Source organism: Zeus faber, assembly GCF_960531495.2.
Source record: "Zeus faber genome assembly, chromosome: 17".
Lineage (NCBI taxonomy): Eukaryota > Metazoa > Chordata > Actinopteri > Zeiformes > Zeidae > Zeus > Zeus faber.
The window spans coordinates 12659317-12681725 of record NC_137204.1 but is presented as its reverse complement, the minus strand read 5'-3'; the positions used below and the strand labels follow the sequence as shown (position 1 = coordinate 12681725).

The 22409-nt window shown below is 40.0% G+C and overlaps 1 protein-coding gene across 1 annotated transcript; it reads left to right on the top strand.

The window, feature by feature from the left end:
- The first annotated feature begins 737 nt into the window (after positions 1-737).
- On the top strand, positions 738-21545 carry mvb12ba (multivesicular body subunit 12Ba). The gene is made up of 10 exons (XM_080017848.1): positions 738-897; positions 8378-8500; positions 9589-9696; positions 10715-10811; positions 11478-11607; positions 14462-14593; positions 17839-17933; positions 18273-18328; positions 18651-18710; positions 19708-21545. Exons 2-10 carry the CDS (start codon positions 8390-8392, stop codon positions 19792-19794), a joined length of 876 nt encoding a protein of 291 aa, XP_079873974.1. The 5' UTR covers positions 738-897; positions 8378-8389; the 3' UTR covers positions 19795-21545.
- Positions 21546-22409: the final 864 nt, after the last annotated feature.

The window sequence follows — 22409 nt, the reverse complement described above, 5'->3', positions numbered from 1 at the left end:
ATAATAAATAAAAAGCATAATGCTACGATATAATAAATAAAAAGCATAATGCTATGATGTAATAAATAAAAAGCATAATGCTACGATATAATAAATAAAAAGCATAATGCTACGATATAATAAATAAAAAGCATAATGCTACGATATAATAAATAAAAAGCATAATGCTATGATATAATAAATAAAAAGCACAACGCTACGATATAATAAATAAAAAGCATAATGCTACGATATAATAAATAAAAAGCATAATGCTATGATATAATAAATAAAAAGCACAACGCTACGATATAATAAATAAAAGGCATAATACTATGATATATTTAATTAACATTACGCTACAATATAATAAATAAAAAGCATAATGCTATGATATATTAAATTAACATTACGCTACCATCTAATAAATAAAAAGCATTCTACTATTTCTACTATTAGTTTCGACTGTGCACTTTTAATGGGGCCCATATTATAATTTGATTCAAGATGTTCTAAATGCTCCATCGCTTGGCGTTATGGAGCTGGAAGAACGTACAGACAGACAGACAAACCAATTGTAAATAATCATACGACATCTTTAGTTTTTGTTGTGTTTGGTGTGCGGGCTGCGCTTCACGGTGATGATGCAGGTGCATGGGACCGGGGCAGCGGGGACACTTGCCCGCTCCATCGAATCCAGCCCTCACTCCGGGTCCTCACCATCACCCACCGCCCAGTTCAATGCTGCCGCCTGGTAACGCCGGCCGGAGGACGGGGACGAGGCGAATTTCCTGAAAATCGACGAAGATGAGACTGACGTGGAAGCTCTGATTCGCATCCCCAACCCAACAACCAACACGCGAGGAAGGGAAACGTTGTCGAGCGAACGTGTCGAATTTCTCCGTTGAGCTGACCCGGGTAAGAAAACAACCCGCTCGGCTAAGGCTAGTAAGCTAGCTCCCCAGCTCGCTCCACCGTCGGGCTGCCCCCTTTTGCCCCATAGCATTTAGCATGTAGCATGTAGCTGTATCCGTCTGTGGGAAGCGAGCTCGGTTAGAAATATATTAAATTCCCTTAGTGTGTGTGACAATTATGCGACTAACTTGGGTGTAGAGAAGGCTTTGGAATGCATTTGGTAAAGGGGCGCGAAACATTGGCTGCGTGGTGGAGTTCCTCCTCGGTGGACATTGTAACATACATTCCATGCTAGGCTAGCTTGGAAATACAACAACCTATTTAGTTCACTACGGTTTAAAAAACGGTGTAGTGCAGGTGTCTGCTGGTACTGGGAGTTTTTTTTTTTTTTTTTTTTTAATTATTATTAACGTTTTAATTAGTCTTGTTCAAAATAGACTAGCCTCAGGTATCATATTGTATGTGATATGGCGTTATCTTGACCACAAGTGCCCATAATATGCGAGGTACAGCTGTGGCTGTCCTGTACAGTGGAAAAACAACACATCCACTAACTGTGTGATATGCATACTATTTTAGTCCAGGTTGTGGCCACCCAATTGAAGGGAATCCATTTACAGCTAAAATTTGAATATTTGGTGCCATTCGTGCTCGGCAGAATTTATAACCACAGCCTCTATTAGTTGTAAACGTCGAGGCAGATGTTATGTATTTGATCATATTGAGAGCGGAACGCTTTTCCCGTTTGGGGCCAGATTAAAAATTAATGTAATAATGTCACCGATTGTTGTTCAAAAGGGATAGGACAGACTACTGTTCCAAAACAAGACCATTTACAGGCTGGCTCTAACCCAGGCAACACCCTGCTGGCCATGGCATGTTGACTGCAGGCATGCTGATCCTATTCTATTAGTTTAGGAACTATTTGGACACTTAACAATTCCAATTTTAAATGGTGGGCAAATTCACCTTCAACATTTCTTCATTTGTTTGTTATTTTCCATCATTGACATGTTTTTTTTTTGTGGCATTCGGGTTTGCTAAATTATCATGAAAAACATAAAGATAAATTCCCATCAGCGACATTTAGGGGCACAAGAACAAATGTTTCTTCTATGTAGGGCTGTACAATATATCAAAAATTGACAAAATACTCAGACGTATTTTTGTGCGGGATACAAATTGTAACTACATCAATAACATTGCACATTTGCTCAATCGTACCTTTTGCGTCTTTTTTCATTTGTACATTACCCAAGTAGAACAGTCCATCAAAAAAAGAGAACAGTGCCTAAAAATCCCCAAAGGTGCTCTATTAGATTTTGATTGGAGATTGTTTCGCCCCTGTGAAGATTTTATATCTTTGTTATCCTTATTAATAGACCAGTGGTGTTTTCCATTAAGAAAGAATGATGCAATGAGCTATTTGAACTTTAGTGGTGTTTGCATTTGATTAATGTGATCAGGTTTGTCAATCCCACAGTGTACTGCACGGACACATAATTCTGCCGTATTTTAACAGATAAGTGCGTGAAATGCCAAGCAATCATGTCAATATCACTTGATAAAACAGCTGCTGACACACAATGTAAATTTTAGGCAGAATTCCACCTTTTGAGGCAATAAATATTCAGTTAAAAATACTAAGGTGTAAGCTTCATAATTTTTCATTTATTCACAGTGAGAAGCTGCAGCAGAGTGAGAAGTTTCTCAATAGTAAAGCATTCAGCAAGGTTGTGCCATGAACAGTTATTATTATTATTATTATTATTATTATTATTATTATTATTTTATATATATATAAAAAAACAACAACAACAAAAACTCTTTATTTTCTATATTTTTTCATTATTTTTATTTTTTGCGCGCGTCCACCGGTGAGTGTTCGGGACTCCCCACCCACAGCCCGGCCCTACCCAACGACGAGCGCCCGTGAACGTCTAACCAGCCCCTACACAATGGGTTAAGGCGATCAAAATGGGTTGGTGGTGTATGAGTGGTGGGTAAAATGAGGACATGTCACCGACGAGACATACAGACAGGGAGACTGGAATGCTGTGACCGAGAAGGGTTGATAGCTGCCTGGTGATGTTGGTACAGAATGTTTTGATAGGTGGGTAGAGCCAGATGGCATGAAAGTAGTCATCTCTGGTATTAAGGGAACAGTGAGAACAAACGTCTTTATCCACAAAACCCATTTTGAACATTTTGTGTTGGGTGATATGAGCTATGGGCAAAATCTTATATTGGATGAGTTCCATTTTGGAATTGTGGGTCAAAGTTTTGTTGCAAATAAGCTTTTACAGGTTATCGGTGGAAACAGCAAGGTCTCTTTCCCATTCCACGGTAGGTAAAGATTAGGTGTAATCTTTTTTTACTAAAAGTTTGTTTATTCTGGAAAAGGGATTTTTTAAATGACATATGAGTAAGATGTTCAATCATCAGAGGTAGTTGTAGGATGTTGTTGTGTAATTTGATTTTAACTTTTAGAGACTGCTGTAGTTGAAGAAATTGCAGGGAACTGTGAACACCGATATTATACCTTTTGGGTTAAGCTTGGGAAGGATATAAGCAAATTGTTTTCAAAAATGTGTTCCAGATGAGTAATTCCTTGTCTTTTCCAAGACCTGAACATTATTTGACTGTTTTTAACCTGAAAATCCGGGTTGTGCCAGATTGGAGTGAATTTGTTTGGTTAGAGTGTTACCACTGAGTTTGTTAAATCTCCACCAGCCTGACAGAGTCGTTGCGATGAATGGGTTTTTAAAACAATTATGTTTCCTTATTGAGTCAGTAAGAAATGGGAGATCAGATATTGATAAATTCTGTTTGCTGGCCATCCATGGCCCAATTGTTGCTCCGGTTGAAACCATTTAATTATAAATTGAAGAGGGTTCACTAAATAGTTGTATCTGAAGTTTGGGGCTGCTAGGCCTTCACAGTCTTTGTTTTTCTGTAATGTTGCTAGTTTAATTCTCGGTTTATTGTATTTTCAATAGAATTTATTGATTATTGAGTCTAGAGTATAAAACCAATTTACTGTTGGTTGGACTGGGGTCGTTAAAAATATGTAGTTTATTTTTGGTAGCATATTTATTTTCACTGCAGCTATCCTACCAATGAGTGAGATGGGTAGGTTGTTCCATTGAGTGAGGTCTTCAGTGAATTTGAGCAATTGAGTAAAGTTAAGGGTAAACAAATTTGACCGATTGGGGGAGATATCAATATCAAGGTATCTAATGTTGCCCATTGTGATGGTAAACGGAAGTTTCTGGCTTACAGCATTCCACTCTTCCCCACTGAGTGCTAAGACCGTGGTTTTAGTCCAGTTTATTGAATAGTCTGAGATGGCTGAAAATTGAACACTTCCGGTAGGGATGATATTGGGAAAGCCTGTTTGGTCTGGGTGAATTATAAATGAAATTACTTTTTCAATTCTGTTGGTTAATGTTTTACTACTAATCTTTAATTCACAATTAATTAGGCTTATGGGTCTATAACTGGAGGTTTGTGCGGAGGCATGTGCGGAGGCATGGTGGAGGTTGACTTATCTCCATAACCATTCTGATGAATAATGGGGATATAAGTGGCCAGAAGTCTTTATAGAATTCCACTGGGTAGCCATCTGATCCAGGTTATGAGAGAAGAGAGCCTCCCTGAGTTTAGAGTAAGTGGTTGATCTAATGTGGTAGCCTGTTTTGTGGATATTTTAGGGAGTTTGATATCATCGAGGAATGAGTTAATATTCGATATATTTGATTCATTATCTGACTGATATAGCTTATTATCAAGGCCTCTGAATAGTTTATTGATGTCTTGCGGTGTGTGTGTTATCCTACCCTGTGGATGTTTAATGGCTGTTAAAAATATTTTTTTCTTTATCGTGTTTCAATTGATTTGCAAGAATTTTACCTGATTTCTCATTGAATTCAAAATAATTCACTCTTGATCGTGCATGAGGAATTGTCTTTGGATGGATGATATTATCAAGTTGAGATGTAATTGTCTGGATCTCATTTCGGATTTGCTCAGTCTGTGAGTGGTCTTGTTGGGAGTGCAAGTCTTTCAATCATTGTTCTAGTTTATTTTGGCATTCTTGTCTTCTGTTTTTCTTGTGAGTGGGGAATGAAATAATACTACCTCTCAGAACTGCCTTTGCCATTTCCCAGAGTAGGATGGTGATATTTCTGGAGAATCATTTAGTTCAAGGAAGTTCAGGAAGTACATTCTCTGGAAATTAAACGGTGAAATTCTTTATGTCAGAAGTGAGGTAAGGTGTGGTAAATAATGTGTATTCTCTATTATGTGGATTATTTTATCGCCAAGAACAAGATCACTCATATTGTTTTATAATGTCAGACAAACACCAGGACTTGTTATTTTCTCTTGTTTGTGAACGGTCTAAACTTGGATGAAGTACTGTGTTGAAGTCTCCTCCCAGTATAATAATTGAGTCAGAGAATTCTAAGAGTTTTGAAATAATATTGTGAAAGAAATTTGGGTCATCCTCATTGGGCCCATAAAAATTAGCTAGGGTCATTTGATGTTTCCTAAAATTATGTTGTGGTGGATGGGATGGCTTGAGCAGCCACAATTGATGCTTGTTGGTTGGGCTAAGGAACATTTGATTTAAAAACCCCATCCACACACTCCGTCAAGAGGGGAGCCCTGTGTCATGACATGTTCCATCTGCTCCTGGTTAATTCCACCTAGCCGCATCTCTACAATAAACTGGTGGTATCAACCCCCTGTTGTCTGTCTCTCTGTGCCGGAGGTTCCCCAACATACCACCCAAGTGGTGTGTTCATGTCCTTGTCCTTTAAGTGTTCAAAGTTAGCAATGGAGCAGGGACGGTTCCCCACGCGGGGTCCCAGTCGGTGAACCTGGTGGAAGTTGCTTCATGGTGTCCGCTGAGAGTTTCAGGGTGGTGTGGGGGAATTCTTTTACCACTTTTCTGGGGTCTTTGTGTTGTTCTCTGGGAACCCCGGAAAGGATGAGGTTGTCCTGCATACTTCTGAATTGGATATCCAGGATGGTCTTTTTCATTATTTTATTTTCTTTCTTAACAACCTCAATCTCTGTTGTGGGATGCTTCACTGATGTGTTTAGATCCGTGTTTTTGCATCTCACCTGCAGTGCAGGAAATCAAGGCTGGCTTTAATCTTGCAAATGCCTCGGAGGAGCAGACCAAGCTTGTCCAGCTTCTTGTTAATATCATCCAAGACACTAACCTCTACAGTGCTAGGAATTAGATAATCTGTATCGGTAGCTGAGACTTCCTTCTTTCTTTTCACTGGATTGTTATGGTCCTGTCCTCTTCCATCACCTACTCGTTATAATAATAATCAACATAATCCTCTAGGTCCTCCACTTTGGTTTCGTGCAGTGTTTCCTCTCTATCTATCTATCCATCTATCTGTCTATCTGTCTATCTGTCTATCTGTCTGTCTATCTGTCTATCTGTCTATCTATCTGTCTATCTGTCCGTCTATCTATCTATCTATCTATCTATCTATCTATCTATCTATCTATCTATCTATCTATCTATCTATCTATCTGTCTATCTGTCCATCTATCTGTCCATCTATCTGTCCATCTATCTATCTATATATATATATATATATATATATATACACACACACTTACCGCTTTATTAGGTACACCTTGCTTGTACTTGGACCCCCTTTTGCCTTCAGAACTGCCTTAATTATTGGTGGCATAGATTCAACAAGGTGTTGGAAACATTCCTTCTTTTCTAATTTGTCGGCTGCACATCTATGATGCGAGTCTCCTGTTCCACCACATCCCAAAGGTGCTCTATTGGATTGAGATCTGGTGACTGTGGAGGCCATTGGAGTACAGTGAACTCATTGTCATGTTCAAGAAACCAGTTTGAGATGATTTGAGCTTTGTGACATGGTGCATTATCCTGCTGGAAGTAGCCATCAGAAGATGGGTTCACTGTGCTCATAAAGGGATGGACATGGTCAGCAACAATAATCAGGTATGCTGTGGGGTTTAAATGATCCTCAGTTGGTACTAAGGGGCCCAAAGTGTGCCAAGAAAATATCCCCCACACCATTACACCACCACCACCAGCCTGAACCGTTGATACAAGGCAGGATGGATCCATGCTTTCATGTTGTTTACACTAAATTCTGACCCTACCATCTGAATGTCGCAGCTGAAATCGGGACTCATCAGTCCAGGCAACGTTTTTCCAATCTTCTATTGTCCATTTTTTGGTGAGCCTGTGCCAATTGTAGCCTCAGTTTCCTGTTCTTAGGAACAGGAATTGGCACCCGGTGTGGTCTTCTGCTGCTGTAGCCCATCTGCTTCAAGGTTCCATGTGTTGTGCGTTCAGAGATGGTATTCTGCATACCTTGGTTGTAACGAGTGGTTATTTGAGTTACTGTTGCCTTTCTATCGTCTCGAACCAGTCTGCCCATTCTCCTCTGACCTCTGACATCAACAAGGCATGTTCGTCCAAACAACTGCCGCTCACTGGATATTTTCTCTTTTTTGGACCATTCTCTGTAAACCCTAGAGATGGTTTTGTGTTAAAATCCCAGTAGGTCAGCAGTTTCTGAAATACTCAGACCAGCCCGTCTGGTACCATGCCACGTTCAAAGTCACTTAAATCCCCTTTCTTCCCGATTTTGATGCTCGTTTTGAACTTCAGCACGTCACCTTCATTACTCTCATCTACATGCCTAAATGCAATAAGTTGCTGCCATGTGATTGGCTGGTTAGCTATTTGTGTTAACAACCAATTGAACAGGTGTACCTAATGAAGGTGTGTGTGTGTGTGTGTGTGTGTGTGTGTGTGTGTGTGTGTGTGTGTGTGTGTGTGTGTGTGTGTGTGTGTGTGTGTGTGTGTGTGTGTGTGTGTGTGTGTGTGTGTGTGTAATATTGCAATTGCTTTGTTATTTGTCTGAGTTTGAGCAGATTGTCAGTGTTTTAGTTTGTGCGGCTGGGCGCCAGCATGTTGGATCTGTACTCATTTCCGTCTTCTCGCAAGATCACACATGCTCTGCTCTGCCTGTCTGATCCGCTCTCCCGCCTAAGTGCTAATCCCATTAATGAGGCATAGTTTGCAGAGCTAGTTTTGTCAGACAACTCGACGGCGCCACATGCTTCCATGCCCTTCATGGGCCAGCCTATTTAAGCAGTCAATCACTCCTGCACTACCTGTTTTGCTTCCTGCTTTGGTGCTTGCTTGCTTGCTCCACCGCTGCTCCATCCATCTACCTGTTGGGCTCTACTCTTCTATCCAGTGGGGGGATTCAAACTCAGCACTCCAATATTTCTCGCTCACTAAGTACGACTATGTTTTCTGTACCCCTTGCCGAGAGTGATGAGCAGTAGACCCCAGATGCCCAAACTCAAACGATGCTAAATAAATGAAGATGATTTTTAATTAAATGTCAAGAGTGTCTGTCAAAATTGCTGTTGCATAATGATTGTCATCTTTATTTCACAGAACTCTACCGAAATGCCTGAGGTTCGGGAACTTTCCGAAGCTCTGCCGGAGATTCCCATGGACCCCATTACTGGAGTTGGAGTTGTCGCCTCAAGGAACAGAGCACCCACTGGATACGATGTGGTGCGTTGTAAAACGATGAATTACTTTTATAGCCTCTAGCCCTTTTCTATTGGCGTCATGTGGGAAAAGGAGCTGGACTGATGTTTCGTAAAAGTTGTACCGTTATTTTCCCCACTCTCGACCTTGTATATTTACGGGAAAATGCCGGAACTGCTGTAAATGGAAGTGTGTGTGAATGGAAGCATCAGATTTCCGTAAAATAGGGATGAAGCCAAATCCAAATGAAGCACAAATAGTGGGTTTGTACGAATATATATATATAAAAAAAAAAAGTGTTTTCAGCAAGAAAAAAATAACATTCGGAAATATGGCGAGTCCGAATCAAACCGCGGCGCTCAACTGCAAAGACGAGAAACTGAAACACATCCAGTCTCTACAGATAGAGGTCTTTATATTCTTAAATGTATTATTTTTTTTCTTAATCCACCCTAGACTTGTCTTTTAGAATAAGTGGTGTGGTGCGGGGAGATGGGGAGCAAAGTGCTGGTCTAAAAACTAAACAGATTCTGTTTCCTAGTCTTGCATGATATTTCACACCTCTCGCACAAGCATTACTTAATTTACCTGTAACGGTCATCTAATGGGGGAACAGGCTCTATATGGAACTTTTCCGTAAAGGAGGCCAACGTGTGAATGACTACCTACTGCCTTTGCCAGATATTTTTTATCCAGCGATGTTACGGACTCCATGTAGGAAAGAGGCTTATAACTTTTCTCTGAGCATGAGCCTCGTCTACATCTAGGAATGAGTAAAACTCATATTTCTCATTGTTCAGTAATCGATGATTGGTATGAGCGAATATTCAGACTCATTCCTACCTACATCATTGTCATAATTTCAAAACAAACATCACTACACTTGTCTTGTCAAATGTCCTCTTTGACTATTTAGCATTCAAACATTCTTAATTTAGTCTGTGAGTTATAGAAATCAAAGTGATATAAGGACTATGAGTCGTATCTGTTTGCCAGATGACAATGCCGGTTTGTAAATAATGATTTAAAAAGAAATTTGGCATTGTAGCTTCTCCGAACCTGATGGGTCCTGTGAATTTTTCCTCTTAACTGATTTATTTATTTTTCTTCAGGTTTCCACAACAACCGATGGCCTGGATGCTGATCTGTGGAAAGATGGCCTCTTTAAATCCAAGGTTACGCGTTATCTCTGCTTTACCAGAGTTTTTTCAAAAGAAAATGTAAGTCCCCAATGGTGTGTTTTTCATTCCAAAATGTTTATTTTCTACTCTTCAGTGAGTCTGTATTTTCAAACTTTTAATGTCAGTATTGATATAAGTGCATGCCCTCAAAGTATTGATTAATTGATAGAATTATCCCATTAGCGGAAAGGCCTTGGTATTTTTTTATACCTATTTGTGACATATTCAGCAGAATAACATACTTTTTCTAGTTTCCATTGATTTAAAATTATCTGTTGAGTAACACTCAAATCTTAACGTGTACTTTTTTGGTGATCCGTACAAGGGCTGCACTATTTATTGTTTTATTATTGTCATTAAGATATTAATGTTTTACATCTACACGTCATCTACTGTGTTATCAGCACTAATGCCATTTGGTCAAGACATCGTCAACATGCTACATGCACTAAACACAGATTCACACTTAGTCTAATGTCTGTAGACTTTGCATTGAAGTAAGAACAACAACAATAATAAACAACAAACAACAATCAGTCAATGTCAACAGACTCCCTGCATCCCCAAGGTTGTGTGAAGGGTTGCCTGTGTTACCATCCATATACTGTACAACTGAATGACTGTAATTTAATGTAATTTACTACCAGGAACTTTTGCTGCATAGATGATGGTGACAAAAATACTATATATCATTATGTACTACGATATTCAGAATTTTTAAGGGCCACAGTTAATACTTTGCTCCTGGCACAACAGCTGTTGCCCTGATTTTGGGTGTCAAATTACCAGACATCGACATTTAATCACACATTTCTTAATTTTTTTCCTCATATTGTGCATTTGCGCAGTGGTTCAGCTCTTGCCTCTTTAAAACTCAACGGTACTTGAACAGCTTTGTGCTGACACATTTGAAGTTGCTGAATGACAAATAACAAAGAATAGACAAGAACACAAACCTCTTTAAAAAGTTGGCGTTTTTTTCTGCTCTGTATATCTCTATTTAACCATTGCCATGGTTTCATGTTCGTTTTTGTCATGTGTCTTTCTTTCTCTGCAGAGCCATTTAGGTAATGTTCTTGTGGATATGAAGCTGATTGACATAAAGGACACCTTGCCAGTAGGGTTCATCCCAATTCAGGAAACTGTGGACACTCGTAAGTGTACATTTCATGTAACAAATAAAACCATTTATTCATCTAATAAAAAACATCACATTACTAATTTGTGAGTTAATGTATGTAAAATCCCTCTTATCTGTATCTCAGTAAAGTGTTCTGATTTTTCAGGTGTTCCAATTAAGGAATGCATGCAGACTAAAGTGTTGCGTGGCAGACATTCGAAGTAGAATCCAGAATCCAACATTTTGATTGTACCAAAGAGCAAATTTATACAAAAAAAATTTGCAGAAACTCTTGCATATATATAATTTTGTATGTATGTTCTGTTAATGAGGCACGTGGTTTTCTATTTGTTAATCAGCATTAAGATAATTTAAATAATTATATTAAAAATTTGCTTCAACCTTGAGTTTCCTGTTTTGAAATTCACTTTGTTACTATTCTAGTTTGACATTGCCGAACTAAATCTTTTAAGGGGCATTGCATGAGCTTCCTTTATTCAATCACTGAAGCTGTAAAAAAATATTTAAATGTATTTGTCATCCCATCGAAGTGTTTGAAAAGTATCTTCCTGGTAAAGATGAGTTAATTGTTTTATGTACAATCAGATAGACGGCAACCAACCTGTTTCATTTTATGTTATTCTTTTATTTTAATTTTTTCAAATTATTTTTCTGTTCTCCTATGTTTGGCATCACACAGAGGAACAGGCCTTTCGAAAGAGGCGGCTCTGTATTAAGTTTATTCCACGGGATTCTACGGAGGCAGCCATCTGCGACATCCGCATCCTGGGACGGTCTAAGCAGGCTCCCCCCCAGTACACCTTTATAGGGTGAGCAGCTCAAACGTGCATCTCAGACTCTAATCAAGTATTTTTATGTTTTATATGATGCTCATTTTAAGGGAAAAATGTCTACATGGACTTAAGTTTCTAAAAGTATATTATTTTGTGATTAAAATCCTATTTTAAGTCTATGGAGAGAAAAAAGAGCCTTTCACACGCCATTCTCAATTTTTTGGAATACATGAGTACATAAGAGGATGGTAGATTTCTGTATTTATTTATATTTCTATGATTGCAATTTCTATATAACGACTCCCAATGTTTCCCATCGGATCTGATTTCCAAATGTGCAGCAGACCTGCAAAGCTGCACGCATTTTGTGTACCAACTACACAATTCTTAGTCAAAATATGCAGGTTCAAAATGCCAGCTGAAACTACACTAATTATATATATGTGTGTGTGTGTGTGTGTGTGTGTATTGTTATTTAATGACAGTAATCAATCAATCAATAAAAAACAATACCGTACATTTGTTGGGTATTTAAACTACATCCCTCGGATTGGACCAGATGCTACGACCTGTGGTTCTGTAAACCCTCCCTCTCCTCTCACTCACTCACTCAACATCCACAGATACACATGAGTACTTTATTATCCACCGAGGTGTAACGCTGCTTTTCTGAGGTAAAATGGGAAGTGGGAGAGTTATAATGAAGCACAAAGATGTGATTGTAATGTTAACATATCAAACGGGGAATGCACTAATCGATCTGCCGGTGACTGGAATTGGTCGATTTCACCAGGCGATTAGTGTCAGATATATTTTCCGATTCTGTGCCGGTCAAATTTACATGCTCTATACTGTGCTCATGTACCATACTCGTATAAATGCTCAAACCTGATACCAGCCTAATGTAACGTAGTTGCGTGGTTGATGCTCAAGAAAGAGCGAAAGAGAGAAATGTCGGCTGTTTGGATGTACTCCAAGGTAAACAAAGACAATTAGATAAGTTATTTATTTATCGCCTGACAATTTGCTTATAATGGGCAGACTGCGTTTCTACCGCTGTCACAGCGGTGCTCTGCTTGTGATGAAAGGTTTAACTCTTTTTTTTGAGACTCGGTTTTTGACAAGTCACTCAGTAAAACGAGTTGTTAGATTTGATTCACTTGGTTTCACGCTTATTCACTTCCAGTGAACCAGAGTGAGAAGAGTCGGCGATTATTTTATTTGTTTATTTTTTTGTAATTAATAATGTAATAGTTTACTTCCAAAGTACCATATAAATATAATACAAGTGTATATTTGCACTTAAAGTGAAAGTTTTATTTGAACTTTGAACTGGACATTTCCAGTTTTATGTTGGGTCTTACAAAAACTCAGTGGGAGTTACAGGTTGATTTATACTGAAACTTGGCGACAGTCCCATATTACATTTTATTGGAACTCAGGGACAGTTTCTTGTTCTATTATTGTTCCATAGTGAATAATGTACAATAATAAACAGTGTCAGAATCAGCAATCTCACTATTGTGGTAACTGAGTGAGCGTGATCAGATCACAGGATGTATTTGTCATCAACGTACAGCAGATCGGAAATCGGAATCTGCAGGTCAGACTTAAAGAAAAAAAAAATATATGAAAAAGGAATCGGCCAAGAAAATTGCAATCGGTGCCTCTCTAGTTGGTGAACATGTTCAATAACTTTACGAGATGATGCATTTCAAGGGGTATATCTGTTACAGAAATTAAAGGGTCACTTTAATCTACAGTTTGTCAGTCGGTGGTTTTAAATAAAGAGGCACACAGACGCTGGTTTTTAGTTGTACAAGGGTCGGGTCAGAGATGTGCTCTCATGCAGCTCTCTGAGTCTAACTGTTTATTTTCAGGGAGTCAGAGAATATATGGTCAGTTTGGCGTCACAGATTTATAGGTATTCCAGATAAGGTAGTCTCAACACACTAAAGACAATGAGGTTCTGTTCTTGCTCTTGCAGCTGCATGGACGGGAGGAGGCCAAAAAGACTATACTCCCACTTATACGGTTTGGAAAACCATGGGAAAATAAGAAATATGTGACTGAGGACATATGAAGTTGTGTACTTCATTATGTGTGTGCATATATGTTTTTTGTGATTACATAGATTTAGATATATTGTTACATATCTTCATGATATGAATTAGTATACTGTATGCAGTTAGCCGTAGTTGCTTGCATTGGATGTGATGAGCCTCGTTACGAGACGCTATGGTGTGAATAATTGATGGAGTCATTTAGCTGCAGTAACTCAACCACCAATGAGCCTCCCTGTTACACTATTGTGGTACTCAAAATACTTTCCCAAGGTTGGCAGGTCTGCCTGCAGGCTGGAAGGGAAAGAAATACAGTACATTGCCACAATAAAATTAAATAATTACCTCAAAGTCGTGCGTCTTGCAAATAGCTGTTTTTTAAACAAGATGCACAAACAACTAAAAAGTAAAAATAGCTCAGTCAATTCATCAGTCATTCCTCAACTTTCCCAGTCTTTTGTTGCCCCTGTCCCAGCTTTTTTGGAACGTCTCGCAGGCATCAAATTCAAAATGAGTGAATATTTACAAAAAAAACAAAGTTTATCAGTTTGAACATTAAATATCTTGTCTTTGTAGTGTATTCAATTGAATATAGTTTGAAAAGGATTTGCAAATCATTGTATTCTGTTTTTATTTACATTTTACACAACGTCCCAACTTCATTGGAATTGGGCTTTGTAGATGAGGGTGGCTTGAGGCATCACCTCAGCAGCTTGAACCTTCATTGGTTAGTGGTCAACGTTTTGTTTCTCAGCAATTATCAGGGTTGGTCAATTATTGTGGAGAAGTGGTGTTGGCTTGGTGTGAGACTTTGCCTTGTTTTACAGAGAGCTCAACAACATGGGGATTTGGTACCGCATGGGTAATGTCCCCAGGGCCCAGGACTCCACCCAGACAACAATCACCAACAACATCCAGAATGTGAACTCCACCCCAACGCCAGTGGCTTCAATGCCTAAGTAAGATAGTTTTTTTTTTTTTTTTTTTTTTCCATTTTTCAGAGTGAGAGATTCATTCTCCATCTTGTGAATCTCACCAATTGGGACAATGCAGAGCTTGACCTTCTCCGGCCCTAGTCAGATTTCTAGTGTACAGCTATTTAAATGTATGAAATATTAAACATCTAGAACACAAAGTATATTCAGAGCGCAATTCCTGCTATTTCAGGATTATTAAAAAATAAAAATCAAAAGTTGGTAATCCTAGCCATGGTTGTAAGAAGGCTTATATCACATCACTCATTGCATGTAGAATCCAAATTCTCTGAATTGATTATCCCACATAATGAAGACTATAAACTAGGGATGCATCGATTTTTTCAGAGTTCCCCTGAACGCAGCATCACTTACAGTTTTCCAAGTTCCAGTGAATGTAGCATCACTTAATGTTTTCAGAGTTCTCCTGAACGCGCCATCACTGACAGGTTTCCGAGTTCTGGTGAATACAGCATCACTTCCTGCTTAGAGCGCTCCGTGTCGGTGTCTTCTAAAATCGATTGCAGATGCCGTTGTTCTCTCGGACGGATAAAAAAAAGTAAATATATTAAATATATATAAAAATAGATGTAATAATAGACAATATGTTTAAAACTGTTTAGCCTCCCAGACATAAAATGTTGAATTTGTATGTACAGTGAGCGTTCAGTGTTATAGGTTTATTGCACAGAGATTGTCTCTGACTCTGTGTGCCTGGTTCAAGTGTTCATCAAAGTGACCACCTGTGGGAAGAAGTTGTTCTTGTGTCTGGTTGTTTTGGTGTACCGTGTTCTGTAGCCCCTGACGTTTCCTGCACGTTTCCTGACTCTGGACACGCATAAGTCCTGAATGGAGGGCAGTCCTGACAGTCCGTTCCTAGTCCATTCCTGTCCTGATTGGTGGCCGAAGCAAACCAAACAGTAAGGGAAGTGCAAAGGACAGACTGGATGATTGCAGTCTAGAACTGGCTCAGCAGCTCCCGAGACAGGTTGAACTTCCTAAGCTGACACAGGAAGTACATCCTCTGCTGGGTCTTTTTGATGACTGTGTTGATGTTGGGTGTCCACTTTAGGCCATGGGAGATTCTGGATTTCCAGAAACTTGAAACAGAAACTTATTCCACAGCAGACACAGTGCTGTTGAGTATGGTGAGGGGGGGCAGTGTTGGGGGTCTCCTCCTGAAGTCCACTGTCATCTCCACAGTTTTGAGCTTGTTCAGCTCCAGGTGGTTCTGACCGCACCAGAGGGCCAGCTGTTCAACCTCCCCTCTGTATGCAGACTCGTCACCGACCCGGATGAGGCCGTTGACCGTTGTGTCGTCTGCAGTTTTCAGGAGTCTTAACAGATGGGTCTTCTGAGGTAGAGTTTTTTCTATAGAGGGAGAAGAGCAGAGGGGAGAGCACACAACCCTGGGGGGGCGCCAGTGCTGATGGTCCGGGTGCTGGATGCTGCCACCTGTCTGTCAGGAAGTTAGTGATCCACTGCCAGGTGGGGACTGGCACAGTGAGTTGGGTGAGTATGGAGCGGAGGATTTCAGGGACGGTGGTGTTGAATGCCAAGCTGAAATCCTCAAACAGGACCCTTGCGTATGTCCCTGGGTAGTCAAGGTGTTGCAGGATGTAGTGCAGTCCTATGTTGATTGCATCATCCACCGACCTGTTTGCCCGTTAGGCAAACTGCAGGGGGTCCAAGGGGGCCTGTGATGTCCTTCAGAGACTACACTAGTCTCTCAAAGGATTTCATGACCACAGATGGGCATATAGTCATTTAATCCAGAGATGGAGGGTTTCTTGGGGACCGGGATAATTGTGGAGCGTTTGAAGCACGAGGGACCTCACACAGCTCCAGTGATCTGTTAAAGATCTGGGTGAAGATGGGGGCCAGCTGGTCAGCACAGACATTCAGGCAGGAGGGAGACATGCCGTCTGGGCCTGGAGCCTTCCTGATCTTCTGTCTCTGCAAGAGGTGACTCACATCCTCTTCACAGATCCTGAGTATAGGTGGTGGTCAGTGGGGAGGGGTGAGGGGCAGGCAGGGGGACCAGATAGGTGTGTGCTGTTGCAGTTGCAGATGAGGGGTGTGAAGGTGGGCTTTTCAAACTCACAGTAAAACCCAGTTAGGTTGTTGGCCAGTTGAAGGTTTCTCTACAGTGTTAGGTGATGGTTTCCTGTAGTTGATGAGTTCCTGCAGGTCTCTCCACACTGACATAGGGCTGTTGGCTGAGAACCTGTTTTTCAGCTGTTTTTCAGTGTTGCACTTCTTTGCCACTCTGATCTCATTTGTCAGTGTGTTTCTGACCTGGCTGTACAGGATCCTGTCCCCACTTCTGTAGGCCTCCTCCTTGTCCTAACGAAGCTTTCTGAGATGTGCAGTAAGCCAGGGTTTATTGTTATTGTATGTGCAGAAGGTTTTAGTTGGCGCACACATGTCCTCACCAAAACTGATGTACGATGTCAGTGTCAGTGAGTTTGTCCAGATCTGAGTTTGTCCAATCAGTGCAGTCAAAGCAGGCCTGTAACTCCAGCTTTGCCTTGTTGGTCCATTTCATCACAGTCTTGACCACAGGCTTGGCAGATCTTAGTTTCTGCCTGTAAGTCGGTAGACGATGAAGCAGACAGTAATCAGATTCCCAAAGCTGTTTGGGGGACAGAGTGATGGGGGTCCTTTTATACTGTGTAGCAGTGGTCCAGCGTATTTTGATCTCTGGTTGGACATTTAATGTGCTGTCTGGAGTTGGAAGCCCGGTAGATGGAGGGAGCTGTCCGGGACGTGTTCTCCATGCCAGGTTTCAGTGAAGCACAGGGCAGCAGATCTGCTGAAGTCCGTGTTTGCTCTGTTGAGGAGCAGTAGTTCGTCCATGTTGTTGGCCAAAGAGCGGACATTCGCCAGGTGGATTGACGGGAGCGTAGTACGAAATCCCCGCTGTCTCAGCTTAACGAGCGCTCCTGTGCGCTTCCCTCTGTGTCTCCTTCGGCGAACTCCATACAGAGCTGCTGCTCCTCCAACTAAAAGCTCTGTAAATCTTTCCGGTTCATTGGAAAAAACGGCAGAAAAGTTTGACCAGTGGGTTGTCGGAGAGTTTTTCTCTGCTGAATGTGGTCAGAGAGAGGGAGCTGGAAAATAAACAAATAAGCAAAAACACAAAGTACAAGAGAGCGCAGAACTGAGGCTGCCGTCAGCGACGCCATCTTGATTATCATATCATACAGATGTTTTGTTTCTCCCCGAAGGCATATATCCATGACTCTCCCAGCCAGTTTCAGAGGGAAGAATGCTACGAGGCCAGACTACGAGCACCAGAATTCTAACCTATACGCTATCTCAGGTCAGTCTTTTCTTTCTAGCTGTATAACTAACAAGACATACGATCCATATGACTGAGGGAGGTAGGCTGTTTCGCTCAGGTATAACTGTCAAGTCAGTTGTTTGTGGTTTTTGACATTTAGTTGTGAGTATGTGAAATAAACAAACGTACCACATTTCTAACATATATATTCATAGCACTCGTTTATTAAAGTCCTTCTTACATTCTGACCTACTTACATGCTGACTGTCCAAAGCTGAGGCCAGAAATTGGCAAACATTCTGCTCTAAAAATGAAGAGTAGCGAGAGTAAAGCCTTTAGGAATTGATGTCGAAAGATGTGTTTTTCCTGTGTTTGCAGCAATGGATGGTGTGCCTTTTATGATCTCCGAAAAGTTTGCCTGTGCCTCATCTGATGTAAGCTTCTCATTTAAAACGTGCAGTTTTAACTCATATTTCATTAATAATATTTAGTGGTTATAAGTGGTAATCCCTTATATTGTTTAGTTTAAAATACCATATTTTATATTCAGTTCCAATTATATCTGCATGCCTGCCACTGCAGATGCAGTTGGAAGTATAAACTATAGGCTTCATTACTCTGATTAAAGTTGAACATGTGTGAATTATTTGAAGAGAAGAGAAGAGAACAATCAGGGGTCAACATACTGTGGATTACATGAGAATGTAGTTTTGTTCACAAATGGTTAATTAAGTATGCCCAATATCTACCCTGCAGCTACAGCAAGTGGATCTGATGGGCATCACAATTAAATCACTGGCTGAGATTGAAAAAGAGGTAAGTAGACACAGACGTCCAGACATGCACATACAAAATGAATAATCTACTTTCTTGGTGTAGTTTCAGGGGTCTTTATTTACCTCTGTGAGCCAAAAAGGATTTGGTTTCCTAGTACATTAATTGAAGCTACAGGCTCTCCTTGAATACGCTAAATGCAAACACTCTAGAATATCTGGAAGTTATGTCGATTATTGGTTTTTTTTTTTTTTTTTTTTTTTTTTCTTCTTTCAATGCCCTTATTTAATCCGGAAACAATTGTAAGGCCCTGCACGGCCTCAATCCTAACGGTTTGGGTTTAGAGTTTGTGATTTTAGTATTAAATAGCCCTCTTGTAATTCCTTAGTCTGTCCAGCAGAGGCCCATATTTTGCATCTTCTGCTCAGCATTTAGGGTTGTGCTTAATATCTGGGTACTTAATAAATATGCCACTAATTCTTATTGCTTAATACAACCTAATCTTCATCCTAATGAAGGAGGGGGGGGCTTATATTATTATTTTATTATATCTTATTTCGGATCGTGTTTTCTTCAAATTTTTATCTTGACCAGGAAGAATAATGTTCATCGATCTCATTGATTTCCTCTGTTAGCGAATATATACAGCTAGCGTTGTGCATTTCCACGCTGGTCTTGCAACCACATTTTTATTTCATAAGTTATTGTTATTGTGTTATTTATTTGACATACTCTTTTTATTTTTCCGGACATTTCTATCAAAATTTTTCAGTTATCTTAGGATATATTTTATCTAGCTTATCATTGGGTTTAGTGTAAATTGGCAGATCTTTTATATAGATAACAGTTAGATTTATTGTATATTTGCAAATTTAACTGTCCAGTTGGTGTATTTTCCGATCTTTTATTCATTTTTTCCCCTCATTATTTTGTCTTATGGTGTTGATGTGAACTGCTGGGACATTGCACTTTCGCCTCTGTGATGAATAATCTGCCTGTCTGTCTGTCTGCTCCATTCTGTCTTTCTTCTCCATTTCAGTACGACTACAGCTTCCGTACAGAGCACAGCGCAGCGGCCCGACTCCCACCCAGTCCCACGCGGACGTCCTTGAGCTCCGAGGCTTAAGGACACGGCCCCGCCCATCACCGCATCCGAAACCTAAGCAAGAGAGCAGCCCTGTACAGAAGACCAGCTGACGAGCAACACGTGTATCCACATAAACACTCCATGAATCCTTCATGAATTTTATGTTCTTAAAGGCGCAAGTAAAACGTACATTTCAAGTTGATGACCCGGGATTTACCCCCCACTCCCCCAAGCGGACTTGATGGCTTAGAGGGGAATGAAAAAATCTCACCATATCCGTTGATAAATGATGGCGATACGAGACGTTTCTTCCTAAAGTCACAGTGAAAGCAAGTCCCATTTTTTTCTCCGCTATTTGAAATGTATTTTTAGAATGTGAGAGCAACACTCCGTACTTACCCTGTAAACGCTGGTCTGTCACTAATATCTATTGCAAGTATCTTTGCTCAAGGTGCCGCAGCAGGTGAAGCAAAACCACTATATCTCATCTTTTTGTAAATATGAAAGAAAAAAGCGATCTTGGCATTTTGACTAAAACGTGTACTGAAACGGGTTTTTTTTTCTATTTTTGTGTAGCTGTTTCATACGTGCACTGTGAGTGCAAAATCCAGTTTGTTCAGTATGCTCTGTTTCCTCTAAGCTGTCGAAACGAGAACCACTTATTACTGTAAAAGCTCAACCTTTCCATACCACTTTTTTTTTTTTGTCTCATTTATGTCGGTTATGTTACTTACATATTTGTTGTTGTATTTTAATTTTATTTTTTACATTTTTGTCCAGTTTTATTTGTAGCTTGTGATGTAACTTAGCGACATTTTCCTATAAAACTTTAACTTAATTTAAAATTCAGTTTTCTTTCTGCCAATTAGCACAAAGGTTTCAGTCGACAGTGGCTCCGAAAATGATGCAGCTCCCTTTTCTCATAACCTTTCTAACTAAGCACTGTTTTAACAAACAAAAAGCTGTTCACCGATTTCGTGTTGATACTTGGCTAGTGCGTTTTTTTGATATAAAAATGAACGTGTTTTAATGTATAACGACTCGTCTGCAAACAGTGCGTTTCATACCGATGCCAGCCACGGTTTCATAATGCTCTCAGATTCAGACTAGATTTCCTCCGGCTCAAAAGGTGTTTAAAAAGATGACTCCGTAGAAATTGAGATTTGGAACTATAATTTTAACTTGGTTACAATACCAACAAAACAGGTGTGCCGTGGGAAAAAAAACATTCTTTTGTCGCTGTTTGCTAGTTAGAGATCTTTATCAATTTGTTTTGTTTTGCTTTTTTGTTTCTACCTCCAGTACTGTCTGTAAAGGCACCATAGGGTTTTATCAAACACTTATGTTTATGCACTCTATAATGAGTATTGCTGTGTTTGCTGTCCTAATAGGAACTTTGATCTCATTCTCCACATTTTTGATTTACAAACATGTATTTGTAACAATTCTTAAATGCATGGATTAACCCTCATTTACTTTTCAGTATTGTCACATATTTAATAATACCTTATTAGACTGGCCAGATATGAACAACATTAGTCTTTTTTGTTCCGCTTAAGCGGGTGAAAAGTACAGCGCACAGTTGCTGCCATACTTTTGCATTTACTTCATATTTTTATTGCTGGTATCTGATCATTTTACATAGTTTGACAGCAATAGCCCCACCCATGTCCCTTCATAGGAATTTGAGCTACGTTCCTCTGTGATAGGATGCATCTGTATAGAATTTCTCAGCTGTGATATCCGTGCACAGTCTGTCATTATGACATGTTTTGATTGTTGATATTATTTCCTGTCTGAATTAACAACAAATAACATCGATGACTGTCTTGTGGTTTTTTTTGTTTTTTGTTTTTTTCTTCCCCTGTACACATTTCATACACTGTATGCTTCAAACACCTCCATCGTTGGGAGCAGTCAGGGGTTCAGTGTCTCTTAAGGACTACCAAGAGGAGCCAGGGATCGAAACTGGGATGTTTAAATTAGACCAAGCAAACAGAAAAAGGAAAATCCTCGTAAATCTTTGTGGAAGCGGGGGCAACCAAAATATCTACATACAATATCATACAAAATATCTGCAGTGACCTGGATTCAATACAACCTGTGGTTATTTCCTGGGTGTCTCTCCCAATCTCTACCCCCATTTCCGGTCTCTCTCCACTGTTCTCTACAATAAAATAAAAGCTGTGCAAAAAATAAAATATAAGAATTAGTTGGTGGAAGCTTAATCCCTTCCAAAAAGAGCACGATTAATGCTTCCTCAGACTAATCTGATTCTGGAAGTCAAATCAAGTGTCTTTGAGGCGTTGCGTTTTTTTTTGACAGACAACTTGACGGTGCCACACACTTCTACGCCCTTATGGGCCGGCCCATTTGAGCAGCCAATCCGTCTTGCCCTACCTGCTTTGCTGCACCTCACCTGCAGCGGCCTGTCGGGCTCTGCTCTTCTATCTAGTCTGGGATTCAAGCTCATGCCTATATTTCTATCGCATTAAGTTTGCCTATGTTTCCTGTACACTTCGCCATGAGCAATAGATAATAGCAATAGAGCCCAGACACCAACCTCAAATGAAGAGTTGTCTGTCAGAGCTGTGGTTACTGTTAAAGTCATTGCTGATGCATGCTGCATGTTGAATGAGTATACATAACATCTG